This window comes from Daphnia carinata, chromosome 4 (assembly GCF_022539665.2).
Source record: "Daphnia carinata strain CSIRO-1 chromosome 4, CSIRO_AGI_Dcar_HiC_V3, whole genome shotgun sequence".
Lineage (NCBI taxonomy): Eukaryota > Metazoa > Arthropoda > Branchiopoda > Diplostraca > Daphniidae > Daphnia > Daphnia carinata.
This window is the reverse complement of record NC_081334.1, coordinates 1,026,230-1,042,452: the sequence shown is the minus strand read 5'-3', so window position 1 is coordinate 1,042,452 and position 16,223 is coordinate 1,026,230. Positions and strand designations below refer to the sequence as shown.

General features: G+C 36.9%; 2 protein-coding genes and 3 long non-coding RNA genes across 7 annotated transcripts; 3 read left to right on the top strand and 2 right to left on the bottom strand.

Moving 5' to 3' along the window:
• The first annotated feature begins 613 nt into the window (after window positions 1-613).
• LOC130694765 (2-aminomuconic semialdehyde dehydrogenase-like) lies at window positions 614-3,276 on the top strand. The gene is made up of 10 exons (XM_057517855.2): window positions 614-877; window positions 942-1,142; window positions 1,216-1,310; window positions 1,391-1,429; window positions 1,505-1,665; window positions 1,738-1,821; window positions 1,912-2,087; window positions 2,181-2,349; window positions 2,412-2,546; window positions 2,622-3,276. Exons 1-10 carry the CDS (start codon window positions 675-677, stop codon window positions 2,844-2,846), a joined length of 1,488 nt encoding a protein of 495 aa, XP_057373838.1. The 5' UTR covers window positions 614-674; the 3' UTR covers window positions 2,847-3,276.
• A 3,036-nt stretch (window positions 3,277-6,312) lies between these two features.
• Window positions 6,313-6,803, bottom strand: LOC130694814 (uncharacterized). Its single transcript, XR_009002150.1, has 2 exons — window positions 6,498-6,803; window positions 6,313-6,418 (listed from the first exon to the last, which is right to left on the bottom strand). It is a non-coding gene; the product is annotated as an uncharacterized LOC130694814 (long non-coding RNA).
• A 152-nt stretch (window positions 6,804-6,955) lies between these two features.
• Window positions 6,956-15,350, top strand: LOC130694791 (pyridoxal kinase-like). Of its 2 annotated transcripts, none has more exons than XM_057517895.2 (7): window positions 6,956-7,101; window positions 13,875-13,974; window positions 14,032-14,175; window positions 14,245-14,365; window positions 14,425-14,567; window positions 14,648-14,730; window positions 14,801-15,350. In XM_057517895.2, exons 1-7 carry the CDS (start codon window positions 7,006-7,008, stop codon window positions 15,026-15,028), a joined length of 915 nt encoding a protein of 304 aa, XP_057373878.1. In that variant the 5' UTR covers window positions 6,956-7,005; the 3' UTR covers window positions 15,029-15,350. The 2 variants fall into 2 exon arrangements, with proteins under 2 accessions (XP_057373878.1, XP_057373877.1); XM_057517894.2 differs by lacking the exon at window positions 6,956-7,101 and adding an exon at window positions 13,588-13,750.
• On the top strand, window positions 7,714-9,523 carry LOC130694815 (uncharacterized). 2 transcript variants are annotated; one of them, XR_009002152.1, is made up of 6 exons: window positions 7,714-7,863; window positions 7,922-8,061; window positions 8,132-8,316; window positions 8,379-8,472; window positions 8,634-8,723; window positions 8,828-9,523. It is a non-coding gene; the product is annotated as an uncharacterized LOC130694815 (long non-coding RNA). The 2 variants fall into 2 exon arrangements; XR_009002151.1 differs by having other exon boundaries at window positions 8,379-8,723.
• Window positions 11,325-12,264, bottom strand: LOC130694817 (uncharacterized). Its single transcript, XR_009002153.2, has 4 exons — window positions 12,182-12,264; window positions 11,859-12,128; window positions 11,605-11,788; window positions 11,325-11,542 (listed from the first exon to the last, which is right to left on the bottom strand). It is a non-coding gene; the product is annotated as an uncharacterized LOC130694817 (long non-coding RNA).
• Window positions 15,351-16,223: the final 873 nt, after the last annotated feature.

Sequence of the window (16,223 nt, the reverse complement as noted above, 5' to 3'; positions counted from 1 at the left end):
TTGGTAAAACCATTTTGGCTCAACAAGTGAATCAGTTATTCTTGCTTTTAAAAACGGTGCCTTTTGTCTGCTATTACTTGTAACAATTTTACCAGTTTCTTAAATATGTTGGTTGAATGTAATGTAAAATCGTCCAACTAAGTTTTACGTTTTGCGTTTTTGTTTTTATCTTTGTGATTGGAAAAATTTGAAAAATACAGTTCGTACTAGGGTTCAGCCCCACGTCACTAACGTTGCGTTTTTGCTGATAGGGCGGGACATTTTGTTGGGTAAATAGGGCAAAGTGGACAACTTGCTACTCCAGTGTCCCTTTCTACGGATGCAATTATGGTTTTGCCTTCGCGTAATAATAGCTCACAGTTCAGTTGGAATGGTTAGTTCTCTTCAGAACTTCGCACATCTGTAGTTTTCTATTTTTTATAAAATTACTAGCCTACGTTTTACTTAAACTCTATTTCAGGTAGTCTCCCCGCCAGTCACAGCAAATGCACAACGTGACGGACACACAAAACTCCTCCTCATTTTTCCTTGTTTTTTTTATAGAGTAGAGAAGTTTATAAAACGCCATCTGGCAAACACTTTTTTAGCCGCGGGGTTTGTTTTGGTATTCGACTTCTAGTTGACCTTCTCTGTAGTGACCGTCAGTCGACCGAAAGTCTCCTCAACTACCAAAAATGTCATTGAAAGAAATTAACCTTCTTAACGATAACTCAAACTCACTTGTAGTCGACAACTTCATCGGGGGCAACTTCGTCAAATGTAACAAATATCTTGATAGTTATAACCCATCGACTGGGGAAGTTTGGGCCCAAATTCCGGATAGTGGCTCGAACGAAGTGGATGAAGCTGTGAGGCATGCGAAAAACGCATTTCCTATGTAAGTAATTCAGTTTACTTTACTTTGATATATTTCTAAAGATCATTGTGGCCATAAATTCAAGGTGGTCCCATAAAACAGCTGCAGAAAGAGCCAAATTCCTCATTAAAATAGCTGAATCCATAGAAGAAAATATAGAAATATTAGCTGCAGCAGAATCAAGAGATCAAGGGAAGCCAATTGCCTTGGCAAAGAGGATGGATATTCCAAGAGCAGCACTCAATTTTCGAGCTTTTGCTGAATCCATTTGTCACCACCTCAATATGTAAATCATATTAATAATAGAGCAAAAAAATAGGAATCTTATACCTTACTGCTGTTTTTTTTATCTTTTGAAGCTCAAATAGCATACCGGAAATGGGCTGCATGAACTATACAGTGAGAAAACCTGTTGGAATTGCTGCGTTGATTAGCCCATGGAATCTTCCACTGTGTAAGTTATGGTTGGTTTTTTAATATGTTCGGTAATTTCAGTGATTACCTGTGGTTCCTTTTGTTATTTCATTATTATAGATTTGTTGACATTCAAAATTGCTCCTGCTCTAGCTTCAGGTTTTTCATCTTACAATTTTCGTTCATTTATTCGCAGTAATGGTTTGATATGATACTCTTTCGCTGTTTTTTTAGGAAATTGCGTTGTATGCAAGCCCAGCGAGGTTACATCTGTGACGGCTTGGATGCTATGTAAACTGGCCAAGGATGTGGGTTTGCCGGATGGAGTACTCAATATGGTTTTTGGAACTGGCCTCAATGCAGGAGAAGCGCTAATTAATCATACAGACGTGAATGTAACTATATGACTTTATTCAAAGAAATTTATGTTTTTGGTGGGAAAGAACCAACCTGCCAATGGTTTTTAGGTAATCTCATTTACAGGATCAACAAACGTTGGACGTCATATAGGGCAAGTTGCCGCCAAGAGTATTAAAAAAGTCTCACTCGAGGTATAATGAGAAAACATTGTCGAGTTAAGCGCTTGAAAACAGTCAACAAAACTTGCACTGAAATTGCCTTTTTTTATTATTGTTTACTAGCTGGGCGGTAAAAATGCCGGGATAATCTTAGACGACGCGGATTTGTCTAAAGTCATACCAGCTACGATTAATTCATGCTTCCTGAATCAAGGCGAAATATGCCTGTGCACTTCACGAATCTTTGTTCAACGCCCAATTTTCGAAGAATTTGTTCAACGCTTAGTACAAGAAACCAAGTAATAATCCTAAAAATCAAAATACCCATAGAATAAAAATGGCACTTTCGTATTTCCGTCGCAAATTAAAGAAAAACGGTTTCGTTTTCATAGAAACTTGAAGGTGGGCCCACCTACGGAAGATGTGTTTATGGGTCCATTGGTTAGCCAATTACACCTGGAAAAAGTTCAGAGCTATATTGGTATAGCTCGAGAAGATGGAGCGACCATTCATTGTGGCGAAACGGTTGATGAACTTTCTTTAGGTGCTCCTTATAAAAAGGTATGAATAAAAAAAAAATAATATTCGTCTTGCATACTCGTGACCGAAACAACTACTTATAGGGATATTTCATTCGACCAACGATTATCACGGGATTGGCCGATTCTTCAGCTTGTATGCAAGAAGAAATCTTCGGCCCCGTAGTGTGCGTCTCTCCGTTTGACACAGAGGAAGAAGTGATTGAACGAGTTAACAATGTACAGCTTACAATTTCGCCTTCGACGTAATTATCATTCAAGCTCATTGGAGTAACATGTTTTTCCTGCTTTCAGGTTAAATACGGACTATGTAGCGCTGTTTGGGGACAGAGTGGTGAAAGGTTGTTGCGAGTTGCTCACAAGTTGCACGTGGGGACGGTTTGGATTAATTGCTGGCTTATTCGGTCTCTGGATATGCCTTTTGGTGGGATGAAAGAAAGTGGTATTGGACGAGAAGGGACTTCTCACTCTCTGGAATTGTATACCGAAGAGAAAACAATTTGTTATAAATTTCAGTAATCTGCACATAGAGCCGTTGATGTCGAAGCAGATCTTGGAAGTGCTTTTGTGGTATGTTAAAGGCTAAGTTGGAACTTTTTGTTTAATATTTTTTTTACTTGTTAGTCATTGAGTACTATAAGAAACATTACCCCTTTAGTATAGTCACGACGCGTGGCATTTCGTGCATGCCAGTAACAAATACTCATGCCATGACTAATGCATTATGCTTTAAAAATATTAAATAATATCAGTCATTTAATAATATCAGCTTATTTTACATGTTGACGTATCTTTTTTCATCCTTATCAAATTTCGGTTTCCAAGCTTAAAACGAACGGTTTCTGTTTTCTTTGTTGTTAAACTTTACGGATATTACGTTTTCCTCGTGATTTGATGTGGTCGTGGCTTTTACATTTCGAACATTAAGAAGTACAGTTCTTAATAATTATCAGTAGACGATAAATTTTAATGATAATAAAGTAACACCTCTGAATAATTAATTTACAATAAAAAGTATTAAGTACTAAATGTTTTTGCTATTTATTCAATTTCCTCTAGTATTATCGAGTGAAACAAAAATAACGATCGAAGAATTAATGAAGGTAGTGTTATTGGATGCCAAAATGTGATGAGTATGATCTCATGTCGTTGATTGCTTTAGAGGATGGGAAGAGCAGACGGACAGCAAAGAACTTTAATGCCAGTCAAACAGGTCTCTCCATCACCTTTAGTGCTTGTTTCACGTACAACGTGACCCTTGACATTGCATCCTCCATCGCAAAAGGGAGACGTCCCCTTCCAGATGCAGCCTTCACCTAAAGAAACATTTAAGTAGAATTAGTCTTCATAAGTGAATTGTGATAAGTGATTAAAGTGAAGCTGAATTCAGGAATCAGCAGGATCATGGAATCAACAGTAATTATGGTAAACAATTAAAACCTTAAACATTTTATGACTTAGCATTTTGTTACGTACGTGAGTTAAACACCTGGGCTACTTTGTCTGTATCGAAGAAAAAACGAAAGGCGTTATTGTTGTGAAGACAAATGTGTAAAATAACTTTTACTTACCAACTACTGTGCCCTGCAAGTCAAACTGTGGTTTTCCATTAATAAGAATGGCCAATGAAAATACTGTGAAAAGGAAAATCTAGAACAAACAAATTTAAATATTGCTGTTGTAGAACAGGAAAATTACGAACATTGCTATTCTCACCGCGAATCGTGTGAAGTGCATTTCAAAATGTTGTTTACAGCCGGACTATCCTGAACCAAGACGTGAAATCAACTGAGTCTCCGAATGCAGGCGCTTTGACTTTTGTAGGTACTACTGCGTACAAGGGCACCAAAAACGTGTTCAAAAGAAGGACGTTCTGCAACTTATAAACTATTACCATAACAAGAAAGCCGAACGCTTTTAGTTTTTGTTGACAGAAAAGCAAGGAGGTGCAATTACACTGTGGTTGGCAATCAGCCAGAAGACCTAAATCCAATTCATTTCCATCCCAACTCATCGTTTTCTTTTTCAAACCTTGAGCCCATTTATTCGTTTCCCAATTGTCTCCGCCCATTAAATCAATCTGTTGCTAAAGTCTGCAATTAGCAAAATAGAGGCCAATTATTCACAATATGAAGAATGACATGAAAGCAAAATTATGAATTCATCTGTCAGGTGAACCAAACGAATGGGAATTAAAGGAATGATCGAATCTTATTAAGATCTGCAAGATCGATTAAATTTGGTATTGTGCTTGTTCGCATACGACCTTAACATACTCGAAAAAAAGACCTTGAGTTTTATGCATCTCTACAATTTTGAAAAGAATAGTGAAACTAACTGCAATAGTTGGATTTTCGTGACTACGACTATGAATCAAGCAATGGCGTGGCCATCCTCCAGGCATGAAATACCAAGGCCAAAATGTGTTTAAAATATTTTTTTTAACAGTTGTAACCTTCAAGATGAATCGCAGCTCATTTTACCTGCCTCTAGACATCATTTTAGAGGTAAGTTTTATTTAGTTCGTGAAAACAACTGCAGGTGAACATTAGTTGTAGGCCTATCCGACGTTTTTCGAATTTAATTGCTAACTATTTTATTTTCATGTAACCTTTTGTTGCAGAAACGAAACTCTGTCCTAGCATAAGCAATGTTTGCATAAGGGGTATCATCACGCCATTAGACAGGTAGGACATGTAATTGTGGCGTGACTTTAAAATAATCAAATCGTATTGGCCGAATTTGAAATGCAATATATTTTTAGCGATGTCCCACGCATGTCATGCATTCTAGACCAAAGCAGTTCATGAAAACTAAGCTGGAAAACCCGGACTTTACGCAGCCAAGGGCAAAAGAAATGAAATGGACAAGTTGTTGGAATCAATAAAAGACGGTGAATACCCAACGGTAAGGTAGTACGTGTGCAGTGAAATCAGATATGGTGCAATCATACCTGTCGGGGTAAATCCCATTGCAACTTTTTTACGTAGATGGGTTGGCCCTCTGTTTCGCCTTTTTTACTCGCATTTGTAAAGTTTATTTGAAAAAAATACATAACAAATGCGGTAGCGCTGTAGCGTACTGGCGCGCTAGCATTGCGTCAAATATTCGGTGTATTTTTAAAAACAATTAACTAATGAAAAAATAGCAAATTTCCCGGAACCAGTATTCAATTTTTAGTATATCCTGTGATATTCAACCAATTCCGATGAGTTTCAGTTTTTGCAGAAATTTTTTTTAATCCCGACTAAATAAATAAGCCCGACTTGTCTTATTTTTTTCGTTTTTTACGTTTTATTAAAAAACCATGAGGTCAATTGAAAAATAAATGTGATTTCCGTGATCAGCATTCAATTCTGAATCCAAATCACGTATTTTAAGCGAAATTTAACATTTAACCAAAAATTAAAAAGTGGGAAGGAAAGAACCTTTGCACTTTTTCATTTTTGGCCAAATTTAAGATTTGGTTTAAAATATATGATTTCGATCCAGAATTGAAGGCTTATCATGGAAATTAAGTTTATTTTTCACTTTGTCTTACAGTTATTTAATTAAACGTCAAAATCCGTGGGAATTTTACCTCAAAAATCTGCAAATACTGGCATTCATTGGAATTCGCAGAATATCACAGAATATGCCCAAAATTTAACGCTGATTCCCTGAAAATAGTTCTTTTGTTCAATTAATCAATCGTTGTTTTAAATACACGGAATATTTGTTCTGGCATCGCACTAGCACTGTATAGCGGACGGGCGCGGTAGTTTTTAATGCGTTACCTTAAAACATCAAAGTTATTCGTTACATTTTATGAACGACTGACCTGACGTTAAAACAAATTACTGCTTTGAGATTGCCAGTAGGGAAAGAAATTACCGGGGGAATTTTGCTCCAAACATCCGACGTAAAAAAAAAAATGATCGAGATCCAATCGCCGATTGCTTTTTTGCGAAGCGATCCCCAGAAAAAGAAAAAGGGAACAATGATGAAAATTTCAACTGTTTATTTCGTCACAAGATAAAATACATTTCATCTTTTAAAAAATGCCTCTTCAAATTCACACTTGTTTTCATGGCCGAAGGTTGTATAGTATCCTGAAAGGAATAATAGTAGTCATTACAAACCGTTTGATATGAAAAATAAATTTGCTTGCCACTCCTGAAGAGCACTTACGGTTGTGCAATAAATAAAAAGATCCTTTTCTGTGAACTAAGCAGAGCTACAACTTGCACAGCAACTGCTACAGCTTAAGCACAGTTCTAAGCAGCTACACAGTCCATAGCAGATTCCCATCCATTGAAAATATCCACAGGTGGTTTCCTGTTCAGGAGAAGGTTCAAAAGTGACGCTGTTAATCGGCAGAGGTTCACTTGTGGTTACTAGATCTTGTTTGCTTGCCTCGTCTGCCATCATTATTCCTGAACTTCACAGGATGAAATAAATCAGTTTGAGAATTACTGCAATCACATCGACATAGAAGTGGCAGTCGCGGTTGCCTAACACCATCTAGTGGGAATTAATGAATACAATTCAATAGCAGACGATGGTAATTCTGAATTTTCACACGTCAATGTCAAGAATTGTTTTATAGGTTGTTCGCGTTGGTGTTTTTATCTTTAACCCATATTACACAACCAAAACCATCACGTAAAACCTCATTTCTACTCGCTATTGTTCCAAGATGGTCTTGCCAGAATCATCTCCGCAAGTTTTATCGATACAAAGTCACGTAGTTTCAGGATATGTAGGTAACAAAAGTGCTGTCTTCCCGCTAAATGTAAGTAAATTTTAATTAAGTTGTATGATATTAGCGGGTTTAGTAAAATCCTATGTGAATATGAATAAATCTCAAATTAACACAAAATTCTAACATTGAGCAACATCCCAAACTCTTCATTCCGGTCCTCAGCTTTGAAGTTCATTCTGTAAATTCAGTGGAGTTTTCCAACCACACAGGTTATGGAAAACTTGTATATGGTACACACTCTTGTTTGATAAGAAATCCTTGAACTCCTATTAAGAGAACTAATAATTTGAAATTTTTAGTTTGTGATCCTGTCATGGGTGATAACGGCGAAATGTATGTTCCCCAAGAACTTTTAGAAATTCAAACGATTAACTTAATGAAAAAAAATACCAATGTTCGCGGAATCAGTATTCAATTTGGAGTATATCCTTATGGCAATCCGTTTTACATAAAAAAAAAAAAAAAAAAAAATGGCGGAAAAAAAAATCGCACTTTTTTCTCTTTTTTCTACCCGTAGCCATCTATCAGTCGGTTTCGTTATTACAGGCATGTAAGCAATTTGAGTTAATTGTATCCCATTAGCAGTTAATTGAGTAGCGTGGCTGGAGAACAACGCGTGGCTGGAGGAACAATTGAAAAATGGATAAGATAATAAAACAAAAAAATGATAAGTATAAACATTATTGTATTGGTTTTCAATTATTAATTATTGTTTATTAGATCAAATTATGAAGCTGCAGGCCCAATTATTGGAACAACACAAAATATTAGATAACAGCAAAGCTAAGGATGGTAAGGCCTAATACGTAATGATTCTATTTATTTGCTTTTATTCATTTGTGTTTTGTAGCTCAAATTTTGAGTCTACAAGCTCAGCTAGGGGAAAAGAACAAATTGGAACGGAACAGTTTCCAAACAGTGAAGGAGGTTTTTCCAAACTCATCCCTAACTGAACATGAGGATGAATTGGCATTAGGCGAACACAGTCAGGTACCTAAACTTTTCAAATAAGAATTCAAAATAAGTATAGAATTTTAACAAACAATTATTTATTATTTAGTTATTCAGTCTACCACCTGACAGTGTGTTAAAGCTAAATTCTGTTAGTGCTGCACTAAAAGAATTGTTAGTAATAAGTCCATGCAGCGAAGGAAGTGAACAATTGTGGGACCGTATTTGGGCTGAAAAATGGGTGTGGTAAGGAAACCCAGAAATAGCACGAGTTCAACATAAAACATGAATTAGGTACTTTTCGGTTTTTTGTCTATCGAAAAAGTATTTTTAATGCTATTATTTTGCATTCACAGAATTTTAGTGGGGGATTAAGTCAAGTCTGGAAGTGTTACAGGATGGAAGAGTGAGCCTACAGTTGAAAAACACTGAAAGCGCATTACCATTAAGGTATGAGGTAAAGTAATAGAGTATGCAAATTGTCTAATGAGAAGTACCATCTTGTGTGAATGAATCCTGTGTAACAGCAATCCTTTATAGTTCTGTCATAGCTAGAAGCCTCAAATAATTCTGCTTCTCTTGCTAAAGAACAACTTGTCCTTTACGTGCAGAGTGTTGGTGAAGCTGGGTACTTAAATGGCCCTAAAGATGTTTCATTTCGTTGGCATTGCAGCAATGAACATCATACATGGACTTTTTAGGTATGAAAGGAATTTTCTTGAAAATTTTTTTGAATTTATGACAAAGCATTTCTCCTGCTTTTTGCCAACCATGTCTAATCTAAAAAAAAAATTTTATCCAATAGGAAAGGATTTTCAGCATACTGGGAAAACAACTATCAACAATGCAACATTCTAGGGGTGCTATTTTATCATTTAAGAGCCTTATACAATGATTTTCATCTGCAATTTGTATGGCCTTTCCCAAGCTTCTGCCAGAAATTGAATCTATAAGTCATGTAAGTCACATGAGCAACAATTGAGATGCTTAATGGTGTTTTTCTTTTCTCAGCATAGGTTAATAGTAACATTGGATCTGAAAAGATTCTTGGTTGGGGCAAGACACTGAATAAATTGTATTGATTGGATGGATGACATGACATTGCTATACTTAATTCGGATTCCCCAGACGGTATTTGATATTTAAAAAATTTAAGTGCATATCTGGGCTCCCTTCTTTTCTGAAGCCCCGTTTCCCCTTGACTCATAATAAGCCCGTAGGGGGTCATGCCCCTACTGTACGGTATATATAAAAACAACATATACCGAGGTTTGGAGGGCTCTGGCCGGAAAGGGGACGTGGGGTGCCGCTTAGTCCGATGATGTGTTCACGGAGGGTGACGTGGCTGCCCACAAATCCGAACTAAAGGTTAATCGCTCCTGTAAAAATGTTCCAAATCTTCAGCTCTTCTTCCGGCTTCTCTTAGCCAATCACCGGGTAATCTCCCCGGTGGGTCAACAAGGCAGTGTCTCCCCCTGCCTGGGTTGACGGCAACTTTTGAAAGGGCTATTGTGCCTTTTTAAAGTTGCAAAAATAATTGTAATGTGCAGAGAATTGTCAATAAAATTGCTTTTATAAAGTATTTTTTGCAAAATTTGTTTCTTTCATTGTCTGTGTTAGCTGTGTTCACATATTACATTTATCAACTTTTTTTTTTCTTTGCTTTATTTGTTTTTGTCACCTTTGTCACCGGTAAGCATTGTTTCCAATGGTTTATCGTTTATCTGTAATCATTCTATTATTATCCAGCGATCGAACCCTGGATGTTCGGCATACCGCGCCGATGCTCTACCAATGAGCCATCAATCATATAATGTTAAGTTGGTTTTTTTCTAGTCACTTGTGGACTTGCATTTACACTTAGAATAAAACTGAAATGCAATTCTGCAACATACTCTTCAAACTTATTCTACTTCATTTTTACACATCTACTGAGGTTTGAACTTAGGGTAACAGGTTTCGCAGCTAAAGGCTCTACCACAGAGCTATGAACCTTAGGAAGGCAACTGAAAGATAAACATATAGTTGTGAAAGACTGCATAAACATCCTAGACGATAACATATGATATGCGATAACAAAATATTTAGATATATCTCATGGCTCAATGTTAGAGCATCGGCGTTGCACGCTGAATGTGTGGGGATCGGTTCCCATACGAGTAAAACAAAATACAAAATTACTTCAAAAAATATCCAGATATTACGTTGTTCCTTGAATTTAAGTTGGAGAATTCAACGAGTGTAATAAATAATAACTGAACATTTACAGATAAACGATAAACCAATGGAAACAATGCTTACCATCAAAGGTGATAAAAACAAATAAAGCAAAGAAAAAAAAAAGTTGATAAATGTAATGTGTGAACACAGCTAACACAGACAATGAAAGAAACAAATTTTGCAAAAAATACTTTATAAAAGCAATTTTATTGACAATTCTCTGCACATTACAATTATTTTTGCAACTTTAAAAAGGCACAATAGCCCTTTCAAAAGTTGCCGTCAACCCAGGCAGGGGGAGACACTGCCTTGTTGACCCACCGGGGAGATTACCCGGTGATTGGCTAAGAGAAGCCGGAAGAAGAGATGAAGATTTGGAACATTTTTACAGGAGCGATTAACCTTTAGTTCGGATTTGTGTGTAGCCACGTAGCCCTCCGTGAACACATCATCGGACTAAGCGGATCCCCACGTCCCCTTTCCGGCCAGAGCCCTCCAAACCTCGGTATATGTTATTTTTATATATACCGTACAGTAGGGGCATGACCCCCTACGGGCTTATTACGAGTCAAGGGGAAACGGGGCTACGGAAAGGAAGGGAGCCCAGATATGCACTTCAATTTTTGAAATATAAAATACCGTCTCGGGAATCCAAATTAAGTATAGAAATGTCATGTCATCCATTCAATCATTACAATTTATTCAGTGTCTTGCCCCAACCAAGAATCTTTTCAGATCCAATGTTACTTTTAACCTATGCTGAGAAAAGAAAAACAACACCATTAAGCATCTCAATTGTTGCTCATGCGACTTACATGACTTATAAATTCAACTTCTGGCAGAAGCTTGGGAAAGGCCATACAAATTGCAGATGAAAATCATTGTATAAGGCTCTTGAATGATAAAATAGCACCCCTAGAATGTTGCATTGTTGATAGTTGTGTTCCCAGTATGCTGAAAATCCTTTCCTATTGGATAATTTTTTTTTTAGATTAGACATGGTTGGCAAAAAGCAGGAGCAATGCTTTGTCATAAATTCAAAAAATTTCCAAGAAAATTCCTTTCATACCTAAAGAGTCCATGTATGATGTTCATCGCTGCAATGCCAATGAAATGAAACATCTTTAGGGCCATTTAAGTACCCAGCTTCACCAACACTCTGAACGTAAAGGACAAGTTGTTCTTTAGCAAGAGAAGCAGCTCATACCTTAATGGTAATGCACTTTCAGTGTTTTTCAACTGTAGGCTCACTCTTCCATCCTGTAACACTTCCAGACTTGACTTGATCCCCGCTAAAATTCTGTGAATGCAAAATAATAGCATTAAAAATACTTTTTCGATAGACAAAAAACCGAAAAGTACCTAATTCATGTTTTATGTTGAACTCGTGCTATTTCTGGGTTTCCGTACCACACCCATTTTCAGCCCAAATACGGTCCCACAATTGTTCACTTCCTTCACTGCATGGACTTATTACTAACAATTCTTTTAGTGCAGCACTAACAGAATTTAACTTTAACACACTGTCAGGTGGTAGACTGAATAACTAAACAATAAATAATGGTTTGTTAAAATTCTATACTTATTTTGAATTCTTATTTGAAAAGTTTAGGTACCTGACTGTATTCGCCTAATGCCAATTCATCCTCATGTTCAGTTAGGGATGAGTTTGGAAAAACCTCCCTCACTGTTTGGAAACTGTTCCATTCCAATTTGTTCTTTTCCCCTAGCTGAGCTTGTAGACTCAAAATTTGAGCTACAAAACAAAAATGAATAAAAGCAAATAAATAGAATCATTACGTATTAGGCCTTATCATCCTTAGCTTTGCTGTTATCTAATATTTTGTGTTGTTCCAATAATTGGGCCTGCAGCTTCATAATTTGATCTAATAAAAAATAATTAATAATTGAAAACCAATATAATAATCTTTATACTTACCATCCTTTTGTTGTACTATCTTATCCATTTTTCATTTGTTCCTCCAGCCACGCGTTACTCTCCATCCACGCGTTACTCTCCATCCACGCTACTGAACTAACTGCGAATGGCATCCAATGGACTGAAATTGCCTACGCCAGTAATAACGAGTCTGAGCGGTAGATGGCTACGTGTCGGAAAAAAAGAAAAAAGTGCGATTTTTTTTTTTTTTCCCGACATTTTTTTTTTTTTATGTAAAACGGATTGCCATATAAAACGGATTGCCATAATTTTTGGCCTTCTTACTTTTTCAATTTTGGCAAAATTTTTGATTTTGCTTTAAATACACGGTTTCGATCAGAAATGAACGGGCATCACGAATATGAGCGTTGTTTTCTCGTGGAACTCATAGATTTTGAATAAAGCGTAAGAAACGATGAACTTTGGTTTAAAAAATAAGCCCGACAAAAGAAATAAGCCCGACTTTACCCTTAAATGACGATTAATGAATTTGAATTTTTTGTCGAACTAGCTAGCGTGCTCGATTTCACTCCTTTCCCCTTATTTCTAGAGGAAAACGGACTTTGAAAACATATCCTGTTGTGAAATAATAGTGACGTAGCTAATAATGGACATTATATTTATTTTCATAAGAATTTTAAAGAGGTAAACGCAAATGAAAATGCCACAGTCCTCTTAAGAACCGTTGAAACGACCGGATTCAAAACAGAAGGCGTTCGATTCGATTCATTGCTTTTGTGCGAAGCGATGCGCAAAAAAAGAAAAAGGGAACAATCATGAATATTTCAACTGTTTATTTCTTTACAAGATAAAATACATTTCATCTTTAAAAAAATGCCTCTTCAAATTCACACTTGTTTTCATGGCCGAAGGTTGTATAATATCCAGAAAGCAATAATAGAAGGTCATTACAAACCATTCGATATGAAAAATAAATTTGCTTACCACTCCTGAAGAGTACTTACGGTTGTGCAATAAATAAAACGATCCTTTTCTGTGAACTAAGCAGAGCTACAACTTGCACAGCAACTGCTACAGCTTAAGCACAGTTCTAAACAGCTACACAGTCCATAGCAGATTCCCATCCATTGAAAATATCCACAGGTGGTTTCCTGTTCAGGAGAAGGTTCAAAAGTGACGCCGTTAATCGGCAGAGGTTCACTTGTAGTTACTAGATCTTGTTTGCTTGCCTCGTCTGCCATCATTATTCCTGAACTTCACAGGCTGAAATAAATCAGTTTGAGAATTACTGCAATCACATCGACATAGGAGTGGCAGACGCGGTTGCCTAACACCATCTAGTGGGAATTAATGAATACAATTCAATAGCAGACGATGGTAATTCTGAATTTTCACACGTCAATGTCAAGAATTGTTTTATAGGTTGTTCGCGTTGGTGTTTTTATCTTTAACCCATATTACACAACCAAAACCATCACGTAAAACCTCATTTCTACTCGCTATTGTTCCAAGATGGCCTTGCCCGAATCATCTCCGCAAGTCTTATCGATACAAAGTCACGTAGTTTCAGGATATGTAGGTAACAAAAGTGCTGTCTTTCCACTAAATGTAAGTAAACTTCAATTAAGTTGTATGGTATTAGCAAATTTAGTGAAATGCTATGTAACCATGAATACATCTCAAATTAACACAAATTTCTAACGCTGAGCAACATCCCAAACTCTTCATTCAGGTCCTCGGCTTTGAAGTTCATTCTATTAATTCAGTGGAGTTTTCCAACCACACTGGCTATGGAATGTGGAAAGGACAAGTACTGAATGCAGAAGAATTAGGTATACTTATACACTCATGTAGAATTTTTATTTACTTAACATTTTTTACATTGATAGCTGAATTGATGTCTGGGTTGCAGATCAATGATTTAGATAATTTCAGCCATTTGCTGACAGGCTATGTTGGTTCTGCTTCATTCTTAGAGCAAGTTTATGAAACTGTCAGACAGCTTAAGGAAAAAAATCCTAAGCTTGTATATGGTACACACTCTTGTTTGATAAGAAATCCTTGAACTCCTATTAAGGGAACTAATAATTTGAAATTTTTAGTTTGTGATCCTGTCATGGGTGATAACGGCGAAATGTATGTTCCCCAAGAACTTTTAGAAATTTATCGCGATAAACTGATTCCCTTAGCCGATATCATCACACCAAATCAATTTGAGGTTGAGTAAGTAAAATAGTTTCATAGCTTTGATATTACCAACATTTTTCAAAATGATGTTTTAGGCTTTTAACTGGAAAGACTATTACCAATGAAAATGATGCTATTGAGTGCATGGAAATTTTGCACAAAATGGGAGTTAAAGTTGTGGTTATTTCAAGCTCACTACTTGGTCCCAGCGGATGTCTTACAGCATTCGGAAGCTCCAGTAAGTCAATTTCGTACATCATCATAGGGCTATCCGCATTTCAGTTTAACGTAATTTTTCACCGTTACTTGTTTTCTTAGAGCGATCGGATTCCATGGAAGTGTGGAAGCTCGACATACCCCGTATACCTCACCTTTTCACTGGAACTGGAGATTTATTTAGTGTAAGTACATCTTCCTTTCCGTTTACGCTCCTTCATCACGATTCCATGAATAACGGTGTATACATTATAGGCGTTGCTTCTGGCCTGGTTACATATAAGTAATGGCGATTTATCCATAGCCATGGCCAATAGCCTCGGCAGTTTGCAAGAAGTGTTACGTAGGACGTCAGCTTATGCCGACGCGCAGGTGAAACTGGGAAAAACCTACGGTGCCAAATTATTGGAACTCCAGTTAATTCAGAGTAAAAAAGACATTGAGAATCCACCTCAGACCTTTCAAGCTATACGTTTGTCATGAAAAAATGAGGGCCACGCTCGCCCTGTTTTCTAGTGCACATATGGTGTGGTGACTCTGAAAAGACTATAAAGGACCAATAGCCATAACCAATCCTGTCTAAGTCACAACTATCGTAGTCGGCATGGAAATCATATAGAAAACTGTCCTTATTGGATATAACTCGATATAGATATTATTTGACGTAGAGCTGTATTTCGTAGTCCTGTTACTTTCCGTGTACGATAGTGGTGATGGTACAGTACGTTTCAATTTTAACATTCGTGCAGTTGCATAAATATAGTAGTTATTTCTTTTGAGATCTTCAGACAATTTGCAAGGGTAATTTGTTTGCTTTTTGTTTTGTTTTTAATCCAGTTCACTCTGCTTACATGATTTTTTTTCGGAGTGAAATGGAAAGTGAAATACATTCCTGTCTGAACAAACAATGTGTGGGTATAGCCCAATAAGAGTATACGACTGGCCATACTTCTCATTGAATAATAATCATGTATCGACCATTAATCCATGCCTGTAAAGTTACCTCATCGATCGTTCAAACATCGAATCCGAGGCAGTAAAACGAAATTTTAGCTGTAGTGTATCCCATACCACACACAAATAAAATGTGGTACCAGATATTCGTTCATCAATCATCGTCCGTAATGGATCTCGAAAAGTCGGTGATCTTCGCTGTCGTTCCTAGCAGTTCTTACTCTAGACGCTGGGGCTAACGCCTATGCAAAGAGTGGCACCCATTAAAATCTCAACCTATTTTGAAAGATTACCACTTTATCAACTAACAGGTACTACAACGAACTTATATTTCGTTCATCATTAGCGCCGTGCTCCTCCCTCGAAATGAAAATGGTCTAAAGTTTGCATCTTGCATCGTCCTTGTTCCAGTTCTTGTCTGAAGTTCACACGAATCGCCGGTATACTAAGCTGATCTTCCCGGCTCCTAAGGGTGCATCATCATACAGACATCAAGCAAATATCTTCGTGTGAATTTAGTTGCTGTATTAGTAGGTGTTCCAGTGTTACTAACCGAACAACGATTTAGCAATCACACGATGGACCAACAGGCCGGCCATCTCAAGCAACAATACATCACCCATAATACCAGACGCAATACGTTGTTCCTGTCAAGTATAGGTATCGTTCAAACCAGTTGTTTTGAAAGATGAGATTGCATGAATATAATTCATTTCAAGAAAAG

Coding starts and splice junctions, on each gene's coding strand:
- LOC130694765 (XM_057517855.2), top strand. CDS start 675: ATGTCATTGAAAGAAATTAACCTTCTTAACGATAACTCAAACTCACTT. Junction 1,311..1,390: donor CCCATGGAATCTTCCACTGT/GTAAGTTATGGT, acceptor TCATTATTATAG/ATTTGTTGACATTCAAAATT. Junction 2,350..2,411: donor TAGGTGCTCCTTATAAAAAG/GTATGAATAAAA, acceptor AACTACTTATAG/GGATATTTCATTCGACCAAC.
- LOC130694791 (XM_057517895.2), top strand. CDS start 7,006: ATGGTCTTGCCAGAATCATCTCCGCAAGTTTTATCGATACAAAGTCAC. Junction 13,975..14,031: donor ACTGAATGCAGAAGAATTAG/GTATACTTATAC, acceptor TTACATTGATAG/CTGAATTGATGTCTGGGTTG. Junction 14,176..14,244: donor AAATCCTAAGCTTGTATATG/GTACACACTCTT, acceptor TGAAATTTTTAG/TTTGTGATCCTGTCATGGGT.